Source organism: Parus major, chromosome 1A, assembly GCF_001522545.3.
Source record: "Parus major isolate Abel chromosome 1A, Parus_major1.1, whole genome shotgun sequence".
Lineage (NCBI taxonomy): Eukaryota > Metazoa > Chordata > Aves > Passeriformes > Paridae > Parus > Parus major.
The window spans coordinates 68,812,860-68,831,995 of record NC_031773.1 but is presented as its reverse complement, the minus strand read 5'-3'; the positions used below and the strand labels follow the sequence as shown (position 1 = coordinate 68,831,995).

Below are 19,136 nucleotides of genomic sequence, written 5' to 3'. Positions count from 1 at the left end.
TCCCTTCCCTTCCCTTCCCTTCCCTTCCCTTCCCTTCCCTTCCCTCTCAGATCATCTTTCAACAGCATCTGTGCCAAGGGAACAAGAGTCTAATTTCTTTTCTTCTGATCAAAAGATATTTTGACTAGTTCCTTCCTTATCACTGCAAACTCCTTCCCCACCTAGGATGTGCTGTCACTCTGCTGGGAGCCTTCCCCCTCACTGCACAGTTGAATTTAATTACACCACAGCCACCCTTATTACACAATTCAAGTTCATTTGTTTTCCCCAGCTCTGGTGGGTTATTCAGGAACATGCCAACCCCACTCTCCTCCTCCTCTAATGCTCTCTTACCTCTTCAGGTATTTTGGAAACAAGTATAAAGCCGTTGTTGTCAATGAGGAAGCAGTTCAGAATCTGCAGAGATGGAAGGGAAGCAGTATTAAAGATGGCTTTTTCCCTGTTTGTGCTCAGGATGGAGCAGTGTGGGTTTGTGATGATGGCAACAGCCTCAGCATTTCCGTGCCAAGCCCCACAGCCTGGCTACCACGAGTTTTACACAATTCTTTCCCCACTCTGTCTCCATTTTGAGGGTATTTCACTCATGAGCTGTGACAGAGATTGTCTCCAGGCAGGGCTCTGTGCAGGCCTAGCAGGCTGTGTGTGAGCCACAGTTAAGGCAAAGCATCCTTCAGGAAGAGCCAGGATATTTGGGGTGCTCTTCTCTTTAGGAATAGGGTATCTAATGCTTTCCATCTTCACATCTGAGAGTTTTAGAACCACTCACAAAATATCCCTCTCCCCACCACTGAGTATCAGTGCTGATCTCATCTGCATTTTGCAAAGCAGGAAATGGAGGCACGGAGCTTAGATGAAAACCTTTAGGCCTTGCAGGGGAAAAACTAGGAAGCAGAGAAAATCCTGCATGAATGTACAACAAAATAAATTTCTGGTGATCTCACTTTTCAGGGCAGAGGAGCTCCTGTCCCACACATTCCTGATACCAAGGCTGAAGCAGTGGCATAAACACAAAGAGAGGAGTCCAGCATGCACATCATGCTGACACTTTTTGTTTGGAAGATCTGGGATGCCAGGGAGACAGATTTAAAGGAGATGGACTTTCACTGACTGGAGTCCCAATGTCTCTGCCCTGGCCCAGCTGGGGGGAAGATCTAAACTCAGATTTGTCTCATTAGTACCAGGTCCTTCCCCAGCTGTACAACCTCTTGTGAGGAGACAACAGGCAAGGCCTTTTTCTGGGGAGACAGAGCAGGTGGTCAATCACAGCCAGCAGAGGTACAGAGGGGAAACTGAGGCAGCTTACATCATCCTGACAGCTGAGTGGACAGGCACCATCCAGGCCGCTGCACTGCAAAGGGAGAGCAGAGAATTAACCATGGTGTGAGGGAAACTTGGGGAAATGTGAGGGAAATGACAGTCTGGCCATGCAGGAGCTGCTCTGGCAGCCACTGCCCCACCACCAGAAGCTTTCACTGCTGCAGTGACCCCATGCACCCCACACTCACACAGCCACACAAGATTTCCTCGCTCATTCAGCTCCAGGTTTCCCACAGCAGGGTCTCAGACATCCAGAAGCTTAAAGCAATTTATTAATGGTGCAGCAACACAGAAGGAGATCAAGCTGGTGTCTCTGAGGAGGGGCCCTGAACCAAGGACACTGGGCTTTTATACCCTCACAGTCCATGTGTGTGATCATCTGGGGCTGTCCCGATGAGACATCTGCTCCTGCTGTGTGTCCAGGACACCTGGCTGTCCCCAGGGCCCCGTGGTGCCCTTTGCTGTGCAGAGGCTCAGGGCCAGCTCACAGCCTCTTGTCTGGGGTTCCCAGAGCTCAGTCTGCATCTGCACCTGGATCCACCTGCCCCGAGAGCATCCCACATCTTACCATCTCTCCCTTGGCACTGCGGGGCTGGAGCTTCCCACAACAGCATCCCAGACAGCTCTGCAATCCAGCTGCCATTTCCAGCAGGACAGCCACCCCAACTCCCCACCTCCACCAGCCACATCCCCTCTCCTGAGGGCTCCCATCCTGCACCTGCCTCCCTGACGTGCTCCCAGCAGGACCTGTGCACTCCAAACACAGGAGGCACTTGGAAAAAAAGGGCAAAAGCAAAGGTTACTGTGCACCAGGGAGAAAGCAGCGTGCATTTCAGCATCTGTTAGTATCTGGACTAAGGACATAGCATGGTCTTTTAGATCAGTGCTCTTCTCAGGCAGGGATTTTTTTGTTGTTGTTGCTGTTGGTTTCTTTACTCTCCAGCTAGCTCATGATAAAATAGGATGTGAATGGTGCACATGTAGCCCAAGGCACCATCCATTTCTTTAATTTAGAATTTCTGCGTAGTGGACTTGACATGTGTTTCACAACACAGAACTGGGTGGGGACACCAGGGGTTAAGTGGTGAGTAAGGAAGCCCTTCAGGTGCTTATTGATTTCATAATTGTTCAGAGTTTGCCGTGGCTGCATGTGTCTGTCTCTTTGTGTCTCTTTTTTTAATTCTATTCTCTCCAGTAGCAGAGGGAAGAAAGCTGACATGGTGTTGCCTTTTCTGTGCATGGAGTCCCCTTCCTGCCAGAGGTTTTCCGGGGTCAGGGAAGGACACTGGCATAGCACATAGTCTGTCTGCTCTCAGCCAGCTACCCACTACCTTCTCAAAACCCTTAGACATAAAATCCAACCCCCTTCCTGGGTGATTCTCAGCAGCAAGAGCTCAATTGGCCATTCCAGACCACAACAAGACTGTAACTTTCAGTTAGGATTTGTTTCTCCACTCGAGTTTTGCAGAAAAAAAATGGTTTTCTGTCCCTCTGTTCAACTTCAGGGGAGGTTTGGAGATGCCTGAGTTTGTTTCAAGTCCCACAGCTTTGCAATAGCACATGTTCATACTCTGAATCCAGCTGGCTTTTTGAGACTCTAGGGATGATGGTTTAAAAAAATTCCTTCATGTGCAGTTGCAAGCACCATCTCACCCCTGCCTCACCACAAAGCAGAACTTTGTTTTATTTCCCTGGATGTTTTCCTAGAGCTGGCCTTGTGCTTCACCCTGGCAGGTTCCTTCCTTTGGTCAGCAGAGAACATGGTCACAACAAACCACAGCTATGGCCCTGGGGGATAACAAAGACAGAGCCCAGGGTTCAGCTGTCAGAGCAGAAGCCCAGGTGAAGCCCAGTGGTTTTCCACAAGCAGGGCTCGTGTGTCACACACCTTCCTCAGTGTGAGGCCTGGCTCTCACTGCACGTGCAGGCCTGGAGAAGTTCCAGCAGTGCCTGCTGCTGGGCTGGCCACACAGCAGCAGCACCACAGCCAGGATTGAGAGCCCTGGCAGCTCCCAGGGAGCCCCTGAGATGGGGCAGAACCGAGCCTGTGCTCCCTGCCTGCTCTGAGACCACATGTGCTGCTCCATCACACAGCTCCCTCCTGGGACACCAGCCCAGCTCACAGCATCCTCCTGCTGTTGGTCAGCTCTCTGTGACCCAGAGCACTCTGAGCTTTGCCAAAGACACTTAATTACTGGGAAGACAAACACAGCCTGTGACAGGCTTGGACCCTCTCCAGTGGCTACAGACAAGGGACAGTGCCTATAATATGCTGGCACCCAAATGCCACAATTAGGAAGCCAAGCATGCCAGGATGCCTCCCTGTCCCCAGCTTTTGTCTACTTACATCAGTGTCATTGGGCTGGGAAGCACAGCGTGGACATCCAGAGCAGCATGGCATCAGTGAGGCAGGAGAGAGAGAGAGAAAACAAAATCTGTTAATCATTCCTCTGTCCAGCAGCACCCACATCCTGGGAAACCACATGGAGCCTTTTTTCACACCAGCCCCTACCAGGGGTTGCGGCCACTTGGCACACAGGCCTCCTTCACCTGCTTTAATGAGGCCTCACAGCTTCACTTAACACCCATGGGGGCTTGTTTGTGTGACAACTGCCTGGGTAGGACCCTGAGCAGGGTTTTTAAAACTGAGCTCTCTGTTGCTCTTTCAGGATGTGCTCATGTGCTTTGCAGAAATCTTTTTAGCTCAGGTTAGGTTCGTGTGATCTCCCACCTGTGAGGATGCTCCTGCCTCCACAGAGCAGCTTCCTGCCCTCCTACCTTCTCTGTCACCCCTGTGTGATGACAGTTCCCTCTCCTGACAGCAGAGAGCCACCTGTGTGCTGCTACAGTCCTCACCTCTCCAGCAGAACACCCTGGGGAGAAAGATTCTGGGTGGGAAGGGAAAGGTGTTCCATGTTTCTTGCTCCCCAGGCCAGGGGAGTTTTAATTATTCTACTTCTTTCAGTCCAGAAGAGTATCTAATATTAGGACAACACCAAAAGTTTATCCCTGGAGCAAATAAATGTTATTTTAGCAAGCTGGTAGTGTTTTGTTATCATTATCAAGAAGATAAGAGAAGGCAGTAGGTTTTTTTTTCTGTGTGCCCAAAATTGCACATTTCCATGAGGTTTCTGAAAGGCTGAGTGAGCACAAACATATTTCCACAATTAAATGTGTCACATGCAGCAGAGCTAATGGCAGGCCAGGATGCTGACACTGTCACCACGGCATCTGCAGAACAGACTCGTGGCTCACACGGCTTTAGTGCCGTCACAGGATTACAGAAATGTGTGACTTCAAACTAATCTGCTTCATAAATCTTTTAATATGAATTCCACAAAAGCCCTCATTAAAATGCCACGGTATGTGATGTAACTTAGCATTGACCTTGCTGATGAGGAGCATGAAATTGTGTCTCTGCATGATTGCTGATGCTCCTACCTGTTGCATGGCCGTCCAAAACTTGCGTTGGAGCAAATCCAGCTTTATCTGCACACCCACAGCTGCAGGAAACAAAAAAAGGGGAGAATCAAAAGAGGAGCATTAAAGACATAAATACAAGTTGGGAAAAGAGGAGTAAATATTTGCCCAGGGTGATGGGATGGAAATCACAATTGCAACCTGCTTCCAAGTGTGAATGGTAAGCGCTGAGTCAGGCTGCCAAGTGAGAGTCAGAGGTTTAACAAGGGAGAGGAAAAGGGGACACTGACTGTACCAAGATACTGAGATTTCCCTCACACTAAACATTATGAAGCTACAAACACATCAAAAATCCCCCAAAAGCCCCCCAGGGTGGCATGAGCTTTTGTCTTTGTCTTTTTTGGATTTGCCTGGCCAGGACGGATGTTTGTGATCAGCCCAGCCTCAACTCCTATACCACGCAGCATCAATCAGAAATAAAGTAGGCCAGTGAGGAAGGGATTAATTTGAAAACCCACCTGTCTCAAGGGGGAACCACAGAGATTTAGATTTTTCCTAAGCCACTACAAAAGCACAGAATTATGAATGCCACTTGGCAGAAAGTGTCGATTATGAATAATGATTTGTTACCTGGTGCCAGCCCAGTGCACGGTGGGCTAAACATCCATGTGTATGTGTGTTTCTTAATGAAGTGTGTCCTAATTTCCTGGCTTAATTTCCCTTCTATTCCCAGCATGATGCTCCTGAATTAAGGCATAGGTGCAGAGGGACAGTGCAGGGTGTCCCTGACAGGACAAGCCTGGCTAGGCTGCCCACCAGCACACATGAAAACCAGCCCCCTGGTGATGGGGAACAACTGGGCTGGGTGTCAACCAGTTGAATCCAAGAGCTCTGGAGGAATTACAGCCCCAAGCAGGACCTTGAAATATAATATAAAGTGCAAGTGAGGGAGAAAAAGAAATACAGGGAGGGAGATCTGGAGCCTTTTTTTCACAACCACCAATATCAGGAGGATGAAGTGTTGCTGTTTCTACAGATTTCCTCTGAATTAGAAGGAGCTTCAAAGGGGGGAACAGATCCTTTAAATCTGAATCACGCTGTGTGGGTGCTTTTAAGCTGACAGTATGATCTGATGCTCTAATTCAGATGGGTATGAATTAAACCTGGAGTATGCAATGGTATAATTTCTTGCCTCATGTACAGAGACCCTGGCACCTGGCATCAGCTCTGTGTTTTATACCAGTGTCCTTGTCACATTCCTACTGCTGGTACATCTTACAAATCCCATGCATCAGAGGCACATTTCTTATCCAGCTCTCCCTTCTGTAAACCAAATCTGACTGCCTGTCTGGGGGGGAAAGGAATGATTCTGTGGCTCTGCACTGCCCTCAGCCTCACAGAGCACAAAGCAGACGAGACAAAGAATGCAAAGAAGGGAGGAAGGACAGGGCTGAGTGTGGCCTGGGCAGAGATGGCTCAGTTTCAGCGAGGCTGTGGCTGGCATGGTTTGGCTTGGTGCCCCTGCTGACAAATTGGCATGCCATGACAGCAGGCACGCTGCTGCTGCTGAGTCCCATGAGGCCCACGCACCCGCTTTGGTTCGTAGCTTTAAATAAATTCATCCTTCCAAACCATCTCAAGAGAGAGAGAGTCGTTCCCCTTTCCACAGCAGATCACATCAATGGGACTGAGCATTACCCAGGACAGAGAGTTTTCAAGAGACTTGAAGAGGAGTTGATACCTACATAACTAAACTTGCAATGCAGACTTAGTGGCTCATATTTTTGCCAGTGGGAACACTTGGCCTTAAATTGTTCTTTAGAGAGGTCCTAGCCCTGGCTGTAAATCCTTGCTTCTGCTCAGGAGGCATAAGCAGCACATACCCAGGCTGCAATATGATGAAGAAGAAAACCTTGGGGTTGCACTGGTGGCCAGTGGCAGGGACAGAAAGTGGCAGCTACCGGCAAGAACTGGGAGAAACTTTCACACATTTGGGTGACCTGAGGAAGACACGGGAGCTGAGGAGAATCAGGGCACAATCAACCCTGCTCCAGTGCTAGTAACAGTCACCTGTGCATCTTCACACTGTTGGTGAGGTCAAGGAGAAAGGAGGAAAGTAGTGATTCAGTCTGAGGTAAGGATGATGCTACAGCTCAAGTGAGAGCAAAAAAAACCAACTGGAATAAACTTCTCTATGCTTGTTCCAAAGAATAACTGATGGTTAATGAGCCTTTTTGCTCTGGTGGCAGAGGGTATGCTGCCTCAGTGGGAAGATCTGAGGTCCATGAAATGATGAGTGGGTGCTGCAGAGTCCCCAGAGAGCCCATGGCTAATGGTTTTATTCCTGAATTCACAGTTGAGTGCCCCGTGCCACTGCAGCAGCTCAGCAATGCAATAAGGCAGGAGCACAGGCAGTGCTGAACACCTGGCACAGGTAGGCATCACTGAGGGTCCCAAAGCTGTGCACCCCTTCCCAACCAGCTCCCCACCCTGCCTGCAAACCCATGGGCCTTCCCTGGAGCTGTGCACTGCTGCTCCCCTCCACCTGTTCATCCCTGTGCTGAGCATGCCTGCTTCATTAGCTCATCCTCTGCTTGCCTCTCTTTCTGCCTGCAGTCTCTGGCTTCTCTCTTTGATTATCCATATGTTGTTCACATAAGGAGCTTTCCCCAAGATTTAATTCTTGGGCCTGCTGCACAACGAAAAGGCATAACAAAGTCGCAAGACTGCATCCTGCAGAGTGCTTATCAAGATTTACCTTGCCATTCACAACCTGTTTTCATGGCAGCTGGTCCAATGGTTACATAAAACCTGTGATTCAAATGGAAGGTACCAGAACAGCAGAACAGCCATGCCCATACCACCCATTTGCATTTCTCTCTGTTCCTTATTTCTGAAATGTTCTTATTTTCCCTCTCCAGTCAGTAACTTGAAATTTTGAGTCTTCTAAAAATTTTACTTAAAAAGATAACTTCCAGACAAATGAAAATGAACAAAAAGCCCAAATCAGCCTGTTTATGACACTGGATCTGATAGAAGGGCTAGATCAACAAAAGAGTAATTCTTGCAAATGCGAGCTACAGAGGTGCTCATCGAGATGGAGGAAGGCAAGATAGGGGTCTGATTTTGGGGGGGAAGGCTACAGGAGCCCAGGGGAGAGCACAGAGGAAATCCCAACAGAGGTAATGGGCTGGATTTGGCTGCTTACAGCATCCCTGCACCGGCAGGCGATGTCAGGGAGGGCAGGGAATGCCTGTCACTGATGGATGTCACCACACCTGACACACACACCCGTGGCTGAACACACTCTGCTGCACCCAAAGCTCAGGGGAACGAACTGTGGATCTTTCACCCTTGTCCCACCTATTCCCTGACAGCACCCCTCGAGTTTTCCCTGAATCCCTGAGGAAACAGACACAGGGTTGTGCTGGGCACCTCTCGGTTGTCTCCCTGCTGGACTGACTGCCAGCCCACCATGCTCTCTGCAGCACTGGTGGGAATGGGGTGCCTTTCTCCCAAGCCCCCCGTGTTCTCCCAAGCCCCCCCAGGGTTCTCCCAAGCCCCCAGGGTTCTCCCAAGCCCCCAGGGTTCTCCCAAGCTCCCCCAGGGTTCTCCCAAGCCCCCGTGCTCTCCCCTGCTGTCTCCCCATGGCTGCAGCCGCTCCTCTCGCTCCTATGGGAAAGCCAGGGCTGGTCCCATGGGCTCATCCTGACGCCTTTCCCTCTGAGTTTATTGTCATCAGCCGTAGCAGGGGAGAGAGGGAGGGAGGGGAGGAACTGTTCAGCTCGGTGCCTTCTCTTGTAACCTGTGTGTGACCAATCTAGCTCCCGAGGGGCTGTGGGGAGCTCCTCCCGCCCTGGCACCTCCTCACCCCTCCTGGAGCCCCCCGGAGCCCGGAGAGCGATGGCAGCGAGGGAGGGATGAGGGAGAGAGAGGGACTGACTGCAGCTGCCCTTTCTGCAGGATGCAGTGAGAGGGATGAACACCTCCCGAGCTCCTTCCTCTGGCTGTTCGGGAGCAGATCCTGCCTGCCTGGCGGGGTGACTCCCCTGCGCTGTCTGTGCGCGTTCCCGTGCCGCTGCCATCGCAGATGTACCCCCAGCTGCCACTTCACCGCGCACAGTCGCTCCCTCTCCCGCCTCTCTCTCTCCTTCTCTCTCCCCCTGTTTATTATTTACGGAGGATTACAGTCCCTTTCCCACGCTGTCACCTCGCTGCGCGGCTCCCCTGCCCTCCAGCCTGCCTAGGGAGGGCTCCTGCCAGCTAGGGTCCGCCGAGAGCCACTTTCTGCTGGATTTGCTTTGGGATTGTACCGGCTTCAGAGAGCTGGGAGAGCTGCCATTCCCACAGGAGGGTCCATTCCAGCCTGAGAGGGGTAAGTGAGATGTCCCTTTGGCGTTTTTCCCCCGTGGCCGGCTCGGGGAGGTGGCCGCAGGGAGCGGCCCCCGGGGCGGAGGGGGCGGGCAGGGGCAGCACAGGGCTCCCGGCCGGGCACCGCTTTCCCCCGCACGGCAAACCCGCTGCAGGGCTTGCTGCTGCTGCTTCCAGTCCAGTTTCAGTGCTGGAGCAACTTCTGCCAGCTGAGGATGGCAGCAGGTGCGGCTGGCAGGCTGAGAGCTCGGTGCCGGGCAGCTCCTGCCTCCTGTGCCCTCCTCGGGGCTCTCAGAGGTGCCACTCGCCTGAATTGTGATGCCTTTGCTCGCTATCATTTTGGACTCAGCCGTCGCGGTAAGAACAGCCTAAAATGGAGAAGTGCGGACCAAAACCGAACAGGTTCAGCACTCTGTGCACAGCTTTAGGATGGGGGGGATGTGTGTAAGAGTGTGGGGGTGTGTGTGCTCACGGACATGACCACAGGACATGAAGTGAAGGATGCCAAATCACAAGTAGAGCCAAAAATAAGTCCCGAGCTGCTTTCAGCATCTCCACAGGCTGAGCCTGTGATTTCTGAACTTTTGGGTGGAAAGCACAGCACTGAGAGGGGTGGGTGAAACACAGCCCAGAGAAGCTTCACAGCCTTTTCCAGCCCTGACTGGGAGGAAAGGGTGAGAATGAGGTTCCAGATGAGCGGAGGTGAAGCACACGATGGACAGGGGGTAAGGTTAGCCCGGCTCTGTCTGTGTGTGTGTGTGCGTACATACGCGTGCACAGACACGTGCACACACACATCCCACACAGGGCATTCTGCCTCCCTCCTCCTCCCTCTGCCTGACCAGTTTATTAATGTCCCTGCACCTCCTGCTAATTAACAGAGACATGTTAAACTGGAGCTCTCCTGATTTGGGGAGAGAGGGTATTTGAAGCTGTTGCTCCAACCAGGTCATGGCCAGGCTGGGCCCCAGTCAGGTAACCCGAATGTGCCACATCCAGCACAGCCCTGGTGGGAACAGCAGCGGGCAGGATACAGCACTGCTCTGCTGCAGGGCTCTGACCTGCTGCTCAAGGATGGAGACAACATCTCCTTTGGGGAAGGACTGCTGCTGCAGGAGAAGGAAACCCTTAAAAGACAGGGGAACCCTTAAACGCAGACAGCGACTTGTCCCAAAGCGGGGGACATTCCCAGCAGGGAGGAGAAGGGAGCCTTTCCAGAACTGCAGACCATTTTTCTTCTCAGCTTTGTCAATCAGGTCTGTTGGGGGGTGGAGGGAGGGGTGGATCTTCCTCTAACTGCTGTGGGCAAACAACATTTGCAAGGGAATTATTCCACATGAGCGAAGGGCTTGCGGGAGTTGTCTCCCTGTCAGACATCAGTGCTGCCTCTGTTATTAGTGCATCCTGTCCACTTGGAGGAATTATGGTAAATCCTGAGCAAAGGGACTGTTTGTAAAGAGAAAGGGGGGAAGCCTTCTTATGTAATTTTTATAGCAGATCATAGCTTTACCCTTTCCTCCAGCAAAATGAATGTCACATGCTAGCAAGGTGCACTCTGAGCTCAGGTATCTTTAAGAGTTACTTCAGCTTCCTGCCCTTCCTCTGTTTTTTTTTTTTTTAAGCCTGATGCAGAAAGGATTTTCTAGGCTCTTCTGCACCACAGAAGGCTGATGAAGGCAGAGCTGTGTCTCAGAAGGGCTGGGAGGGTCAGCAGCAGCACGGGGCCACAAGGATACCTGGACAGGAGCATTCAGGGAACACCAGAGGCTGGAACAGGATGGGGAAGAGGCTCAAGCCTGTGGGAGAGCATTTTTGGGCAGTTCTTCGGTGACTCCTCAGCTCTTGCCTGTTGCTGAGTGAAAAGACAGAGCAGGCAGTTTCCTTCACTTGCCATGTTTGGTTACAAGCAGCTGCTTACACTGCTTGACAAGTGTCCCAGTGCTGGGTGGCTCAAACCATAACTCAGATGCCCATACTGGGATGCTCCTGCCAGCTGGGTAATGCCTCAGCGTGCTACACCATGACACACGCTCAGTTGTCAGTGGAAAGAAGCAGGAGTGGGAGTTCTGGGATGTTCCTCCTGCTGCAGGGAAATACCTTGTCACACACACCTTATTCCTGCTGTGGCTTCACCAAAATGCTGGCTCACAAAAAAGCTTCCTGTGACTGAGGGTATGAGAACAGCAAGAAGATGTGCGGGTTTTTTTCTATAAACTAGTTTGATTCCAGACTCAAGAGATGGAAGGAAAAGTTGCTTCATCTGTGAGGGGTTGGACTATGTGAAATATATTATTCATATTGCAAAAAACAAGCAGTTGAAAGTTAGGAAATAGTGGTACTGGAGGCAGCGTGCCACTTGCACTGGGTTGCAGTCCTAGGTAGGATCACATGCTGTATTTTTATGAGCTGTTTCATTCAAGGTACTTGGCTCCATGGTGCTCAAGAGGTGAAGCAGGGGGCTGTTATATATATATGTATATATATAATTTTTTTTTGGGTACTGCAAAATGTGTGCCTGTTTTATTTGTTTACTGCCTGCCAAGCAAGCCCTGCAGGCAATACATCACTATTCATTGTCTTGTGGTGTTCTGAAGATGTTAGCAGCTACATTTGCCTTGCAGCTGATGATAGAGAATTTAAGCTCCTGATGAGGCAAAAGAGAGTGGCTGTTTTCCTGGCTTTTGAAGGGAAAAGAGACTTCCCCTTTCAGTAACAGGTGCAGGATCAGAGTCTGGGACCTCTTGGCTCTCTTGAGTCCTCAAGGTTGTACCAGTTTGCTGGCTGAGCTGCCAGCATTTTGGAAAACAGCTGTGAGTGTTCAGCAGTTCTGCAAAATGGCCCCCAGGGTCTCGTGTTGGGCACCCACAAAATTAGGAATGTATGGACTGTGGCCTCCTGCCAAAAGTGTGGTTTAATATTTAACTCTGACCATATAAAAACAGCCTTGTTTATTACAACATCCTCACTGTTAGCCTGAGTATCATGTGTCCTTTGCACTGAGTATGGGACAGGGTCCTGTGAAAAAAAGAACCAGCACTTGGTTGGGTGAGCAAAGGCAGAGCTGTGTCCATGCAAGTGGCTGAATGAAGGCTGGGCAAGTATAAACTCACATTTAAGTCCCTGGCTTTGCAAGCCTATTTTAACATATGAGAATTTTTTTCTTCTTTTAATGAAAATGGCAATTTCCTCGTTACATTTTTATGAATGGCAAAACAAGAGAATGTCTATTATTTATGCCCTGCCATGCCCCAAGCCCTTCACAGGAAGGACTGAGACTTAAATTTACAGCAAAGCCACACAAGTCAGAACTTCTCCACTGACTGAAAGAAAAGGCTGTTACTTGGAAGACATGCCCTGCTACCATGCTCCTCCTCACTTCAAGGAGGCTGGGAAGATTCCTTCCCCATGGACCATGCTCTCACACAAGGGATAAAAGAGAAAGACCTCACCCTGAGTCTGGAGGTGAGCTGTAAAAGGAACTTGGCTTGGCACCATCTCTTGGGCTGCTTTTCCCCTGCTGGTGAGGTTCCCTAGTTCCAGTGCTGCCCAAAGCAGTTTTTTCCACTTTTCTCCAAGGAAATCTTTTTCCTGAACCAGCTGGGGGAAGGGACAGCTTGAATTTGCTTTCTGGAAGAACCCCATTAGGAGGTTTTCCCCCCAGATTTGCCCTAAACCAGGACAGCTGCTGCTGTGACTTTGCTGTGTGGGGGCAGAGGGGCTGAAGGTGGGCTCTGCTCTCCACACCACTTCTAGTGATTTTGATGGGATGTCAACTTTGCCATCAAGGTATCTCTCCTGTGGCTGTGAACCCTGAAGAAAACTAAAGTCACATCAAATTTGCAGTCCTTCCTCAGCCTTGGCAAGCTCTGCAGCATGAGGCTGATCTGTGCGCTAACCCAGATGCGTCCAAAGATCCTGGCTGGAGCTCTAGGTTGGGAGAGCTGTCACCACATCTTGTTGAGCTATGGGCAACGTTCCCAGCTCGTGAAAAGCACAAATGTGTCCCAGAGATCTGCAGGCACCCCTGGAGCTGAAGGCAGCAGCCCAGATCCCAGAGTTTGTGTGGACTTTGCAGGGCTGCCCCTCTCGGATGCTCTGGGAAGGTGATGGGGCAGCAGATGCAGGCAGCACCAACAACCTTGTGCCACAGTGGTGACCACGTGAGGCAGATCTCTGCAACTCACTGAGGCAGGAAAGGTCTCCTTCAGAGTCCAGTACAAATGCATTGTGTGGGAATGATGAGAGCCTCTCCTCAGGAGCTTTGCCAGGAGCTATGTGCGTGCTGGGTCACTGATGCCCTTATGATAAGAGCTGAGAGGATTTTTACTGCCAGCCTCTTGTGCTCTGCCCCTCCACTGTGCAGGATGGATGGTGCCTGCCCCTCTGGACATTCCCAGGGCACAGCCTCATGACACCTTAAAGTTCTTCCATTTTTCCAGTGTTTTCTCCATCCTCTCTCTCCTCCTGCTGCCAAAGTGACAAGCCACTACCCTTGCAGTTCATTTTGGGAGCCTGGTACCCAGGGAAGCATGGCTGATGAGGGGAGGGAGGAAAAGGGGGAGTAGCCTTGGTGGCAGCAGTTCTTCAGCACCCTGGCTTCCCCACCAGAAGAAAGAGTAACAAGAATCAAGCATAAGGAAGGCCAGTGAGCTCAAGGGCCCAGTGTATCCTAAGATGCAGGCAATGAAAAAAGCCAAACCAATTTTTGGGCTAGTGCAGAAATGAATGATGTGGAACAAGCAAGTGCAGGGCATTTTGTGTGCAAGGGATCACTCAGGCCTGCAAAAGCTTGCCTCATTTTTGGAATGAGAACCCACAAGGAGAAAGGCTCATGGCTGAAGTGCTTTGACCCCCATAAAATGTACCAGGGTTCTCTTGATATTGGTCTGGAAAGCCCTTGGTTTGGCAGTCTGGTCATGCTGTTCAACAGACATCTGGCCTAGCACTCCAGAGACAGAGCTTATATTGGTTAAAAACTTACATTTTCCTATCTTGCTGCTAAACTGATGCACCTCCATCTATTACTCTGCACATGTAAATGTATCTCTTGTCTCAGACAGGCTGGCACCTTGCCTCTTAAAGATCTGCTGCATCCTTTGACTCTAAGTAAGAGACCCAGGGAAGGTGCTGGGCCACGTTAAAATTTGTGACCCCTCAGAGAATCCTTCCCAGATGTGGGCTCATACACACCTTCCTTCTTGAGCACCACCTGAATGAAAACAAGAGAATGCTTTGGGATTCAGAGCACCGTCCAACCAAGAAGTGCAGAAAATACCTGTGAGCACAGTAATGGTGGGAATGAAGAACCAGGATTCTCCCACCAAGCTGTCTTCTCTGCCTGCAACCTTTTCCTGGTTGTACCACCCACCCACACCCCCGGGGTAGGCTTGCCAGGAAGGGGGGAGCAGCATTTGAAATGCCAGTGAGCTGCAGGATGCTGGTGGGGTGTAGGGGAGGAACAGGGAGCAGAAGGGTGCCTGCCTCAGACCTGCCAGGGCAGGAGCGGCTGCAGCCCTGCTGTCAAGGGACTGAGCAAAAGGATTAAGGGCCTGAGCTACCACTGACCATGGGATTAACCCCTGCAGGAAATTAAAGTTGTAGGGAAGGCTCTTCACTCCACAGCTGAGAGAATGAGAAAAAACTGGGATCTGGATTAGAACTGGCAGGGCTGGTGACAAGCCACCACCCACAGCCAACTGTTCCTGGCTGGATCAGAAAATGTTATCTCAACCTTCAAGTAGAACCCCCCTCCACATCTCACTTGGTTACCAATTTTTGCCAACAGTGTGAGAAGAACAAAAACATCGCCCCGTGGCAAGAGAAAGAGGAGGAAACTGGGGTAGTGAGCTCACGTGTCCCTCCTCTGAGCCCCTCTCCCACTCCCTCACCCGCTTCCCTTCTCAGCTGCCTCCGTTCTGCAGGGAGGAAACATGCACGTGGTCTGTCGCGTTCAGGAGCGTTTGGAGAAGATGCTGGCACACACATGGCTGGATTTCTTCCTGTCAGCTGCCCCCTCAGCTCTCCTCCTGCTGCTGCTCTGGGCCTCCTCCATATGCCGCACTCGCACTGCGCCGGGACTTTCCTGGCACTCCTGGTTGGATATCCCGCTCTCTCCACCTGCTTCCACAGCTTCCCAAGGAATTCCACATCTCCACAGCAATCTGGGTCTTTCCCAGCAGTGCTACCCTCCCTGTCTCCCCTTCCAGTGCTCTGTATTTCTCAGAGGGTTTGCTGAGGCTCCGTGCCCTTGGTATTTCCAGCTCCTTCAGAATTTCCCAGTCTCATTATTGTGCATTGGTCAGGGAGGCTTGGGATGCAAATAATGTTTTCTGCTTAAGCTATGGAATGAGGAATCAAGAAAACTGGCTTCTCTCCTGTTTTTTTTTTTTTGCCACAGGCCTGTCAGGAAGCTTTGGGAAAACCTGGCCAAAAATCCTTTATTCTGTGTAACTTTGATAATACAAATACTCTGTGTGGGACAGGACAGCATTTCCAAGCCCAAGTGCAAACGCTGCACTTGACAGCTTTGAAAATCCTGAGTGAATGGGGAACTGATGTGGACTAATGATGAAGTATCAAAAGCAAGGCAGCTGAAATTTCAGCCACCCCAAATCAGCAGCCAGTTTTACCTGCATCATAGTTTACCCCTCCACAAAATAGGAATAAAGTTGATCTTTCTTGAAGGGTCCTGGGGAGGAAACTTTTTTTACCATCAACACATGTGCATTTCAGAGGTTCCTACATTGCCAATCCAAAAATCAGAAGCTTTTTGACTTTTTCACATCACAGAGAAAAGGGTGAGGTTTTTATTCACACCAGGCCAGGAATGTGGCAGAGTCCCTTACAAGACCAAGTGGATCTTATGCTTTTTCTACTTGCTTTACAGCTTTCTGTATGAGGTGTTTTGCTTAGCTGTGATTGATCACTGCAAGTCAGAGGGCACTATTTCTTCTGCAGCTGGGTTTCTGGTATGAATTTAAAATGTGCTTTCCACTGATTGTGACAGCACAACACTAATGAATCTTGAACACACGTGTTAATAAATCAGCAAGTGCTGCAAATGAAGCCCCCAGCTTTTTAGCATGGAAGCTCACTGGGGCAGTGACAAGCCCTGGGTGTTTCTACAGCTCTGCTGAGCTTCTCTGCCACCTCTGAGTGCCTCTGCATTCCAAAGAGAGGACAAATGAGGGGCTGCCACTGAGACAGTGTGAGCTGTTTGGATCGATAATTTGCACAGCTGACAGGTCTGTTGGGGGACCAGGAATGGGAGAGGTCCCCATGCCATCTAAAGCCACTTGTGCTGTGGTAGTCAGGCCACACAGATTGTGTGTCTCTGCTGCCACTGGCCCCCAAGGGCAGGTGAAGGGACATGCATAGAACAACCTGCTTTAGTCACTAAATGCTGGGGTACCGCTGTCCCCCTCCGTTTTGGGGTGATAGCAACACAACATGAATCCTAAAAGCAGCAAGGAAAGGGGAAGGAAAGAAGATAATCTCCTTAAAGCGTCCTCCATGCCCTCCCTCATGCTGCTGCTTTTCTGATAAAGGCTAAAGCAATTCAGCATTGGGAAGGGGAAAGGGACTTTGCCATCAAGGGAATGGGGGAGGGATGAAAGTCTGTGCATACTTTCTGATAATTTATTGCTGGCATCTGTTGCAGTCTCTGCTACCTACCCTTCTGTAATATAGGTCACCCACATGCCCTGCCAGTGCTCATAAGCCAGGCTGTTAGCAGAGTCTGATCCCTCAGCCATGATCCAAGGGTTAGTGCAAGGGGCTTGGAGAGATAAGCAGAGACAGAGGTTGCTGGGCTCTGTTTCTGTGACAGTGTCTCATCCTAGTGACACAGTCACCTGTGTCTCCAGCCTCAGTGCTGCTGTCTGGAGAATGGGATAGATTTATCCACCTACCCAGAGCAGAAATGCTACTGGCTCTTACCTCAGCCTTCCTTCTGGGGGTCATGAAACACAAAATAACACCACCTTACAGCCAGGAAAAGAGCCATTCATAGAGCACGTGGCAAGCTTTGGATAGGAGGTGACACAGAATTGGGAAGAGTTACTAAACCAGCAGGTGGATACAGGAAACTGAAACCCTGCTCTCCTAGTGTGCTCCTTGGAACCCTCCCCACAAAAGCTTTTTTGGGGATGCTGCAAACAAACATCACTGGGGCTGGGCACAGAGGAGCAGGCACAAGGCAGGAACAGTGCCTGCTGCAGTTTTGAGGCCCTGGCAAGTGCTGCAGAGTCATTACAACCTCCTCTGCATCCCCCCCTTCTTTCCCTCCCCCTGCCCCCAGCAGTAAGGTTCTCTGTTCAATCTAATTAGGGGAATCCTCATTAGAGAGTCCTCTAGAGTCTGACAGCAGGCCAAATGTCCAAGTGGCACTTCAGCTCGGTGTATTTTTGGCCACTGGAGCCCATGGGCCAGAAACGGATGATTTCATTTTGTTGCCTTGAGCTGAAACAAAAAAAGTTTTCTTTTATGTCCTATTTGAAACAGTAATAGGAAAAGGCCATCACCAGCCCCACAGGCGACCCTGTTCTCTCCAGAATGAGGAAAGGCATTCAACTCCAAGCACATGGAAGAAAGCTCTGGCCACCGTGCCCCATGGATCACAGGGCATTCAGCTGACATGTTGCCCTAGGGAGAAGGAACCATCTAGAAAGCCCATGAGAAAGACTAATGCCTGGTTTGTGGGGCCCTTGGGTGACTTCAGAGCATTCAGAGCTCCCAAGCAATGCCAGGCAAGCTCAGAGCAGATGGCACGGTGCCTCTCCTGTTGAGCTGAGGACATAGAGGGAGCACTCCTAGGTGTGGCAGAGTCCTGGATGCTGGAAAAATCCCAGTCTGTCAGGCTGAAAGCAGCCAGACACATCTGGTGCTGCTCTGGAGAGCTGGAGGTGTGGGCAGGTGCTGTTTGCCCCAAGATTACACATTCCCAGTGCTGCACTGGCAGTGAGTGCAGCTGGCCCGGTGCTCTGCAGAGCAGAAGGCATCTCTTGGGCCCCAAGAAAACTGCTAATTAAGTCAGAATTCAAGACAAGTCAGAGGAAACCTTTTAAAAAAAAAAACTCTTAAAAATCCTCTCTGCCTCCTTGCTCTCTCCTGGCTGTGGAATATTAATCACTAAGGGTAGAGTGTTCTTATGGGCAGTAGATGCGTAGGAGAAACTGGTTCTTTTTTCTGGATCTTTGGAATTAAAATATCTCCATGAACACACTTCAAGGTATAAATGCAGAAGCTCATTGACCCTCATCTTTCAGCAGCCATGAAACTCTACCTATTCCAAATCTACTGCTCAGCCACCTGGGCATGCTTGGAGAAGCAGGCAGCTTTGTGGAAGATAGGGAGGTTAATAAAGATGAGTTACAGACGAGTCCCCAGCACATGTGCAAGCCCAACTCCGTGCACAGATTTGTAAATGTAAGCTGGGTCGGTGACTCTGTGCATTTGTACATGAAGGTAGCTGCTTTTAAGTCTTGGAAACACGTGTATGAGTGCAGGCAGGGTGGCTGCTATCTATGGAGTGGGGAGTGTGGCATGTATGTGACATGCTTTAAAATAATCTTGGGTTTATCAAGGCCCCTCCATCTCAGTGCATGTTGCAGTGCAGGAGACAGCATTAAAGCCTGAACAGGTGTTAATCACTATGCACTGTAATAAATTCTAAACATAGGGAAAAGGCTTATTTATACATGGCTGCTCCTCCCACCCTGCACTCTCTGCCTGAGCCTTGGTGCTGCCTGAGGGAAAGAGGCGCCCGTGAGGTACCAGGAATGAGTGCAAGAGCTGGACCTGCCCTGCCAGAGCAGAAGGGGCTGGGGGTGGAAATCCTGACCCTGTCCCCATCCTCGGGCCGGGCTGTGCCAGCCCCTGGCCCCCATCGCTGCCTGGGGACGGCGCGGGTGATTTCCACAGCGGGGAGAGCCACCAGGGCATGGCCTGACAGGGGGTGGGCTGAGGGGACACCGTGTCACAAAGCACCCAAGGAAGCTGGGCTTGGGGTTGTGCGGGTTTTTTTTGTG

General features: G+C 50.6%; 2 protein-coding genes across 2 annotated transcripts in view; one reads left to right on the top strand and one right to left on the bottom strand.

Moving 5' to 3' along the window:
* CACNA2D4 (calcium voltage-gated channel auxiliary subunit alpha2delta 4) overlaps positions 1-19,136 on the bottom strand; it is a 121,146-nt gene that overhangs the window by 18,388 nt on the left and 83,622 nt on the right. Inside the window, exons 27-31 of the mRNA XM_033514695.1 lie at positions 4,759-4,820; positions 3,665-3,679; positions 1,304-1,348; positions 334-396; positions 35-68 (exon numbers count right to left, since the gene is read on the bottom strand). Coding sequence (XP_033370586.1) covers positions 35-68; positions 334-396; positions 1,304-1,348; positions 3,665-3,679; positions 4,759-4,820 — 219 coding nt within the window. The remainder of the gene's footprint in view (positions 1-34; positions 69-333; positions 397-1,303; positions 1,349-3,664; positions 3,680-4,758; positions 4,821-19,136) is intronic.
* LRTM2 (leucine rich repeats and transmembrane domains 2) overlaps positions 8,550-19,136 on the top strand; it is a 22,729-nt gene continuing 12,142 nt past the window's right edge. The window contains exon 1 of the mRNA XM_015627810.2: positions 8,550-9,112. The gene's annotated coding sequence lies outside the window, so the exon portion shown is untranslated. The remainder of the gene's footprint in view (positions 9,113-19,136) is intronic.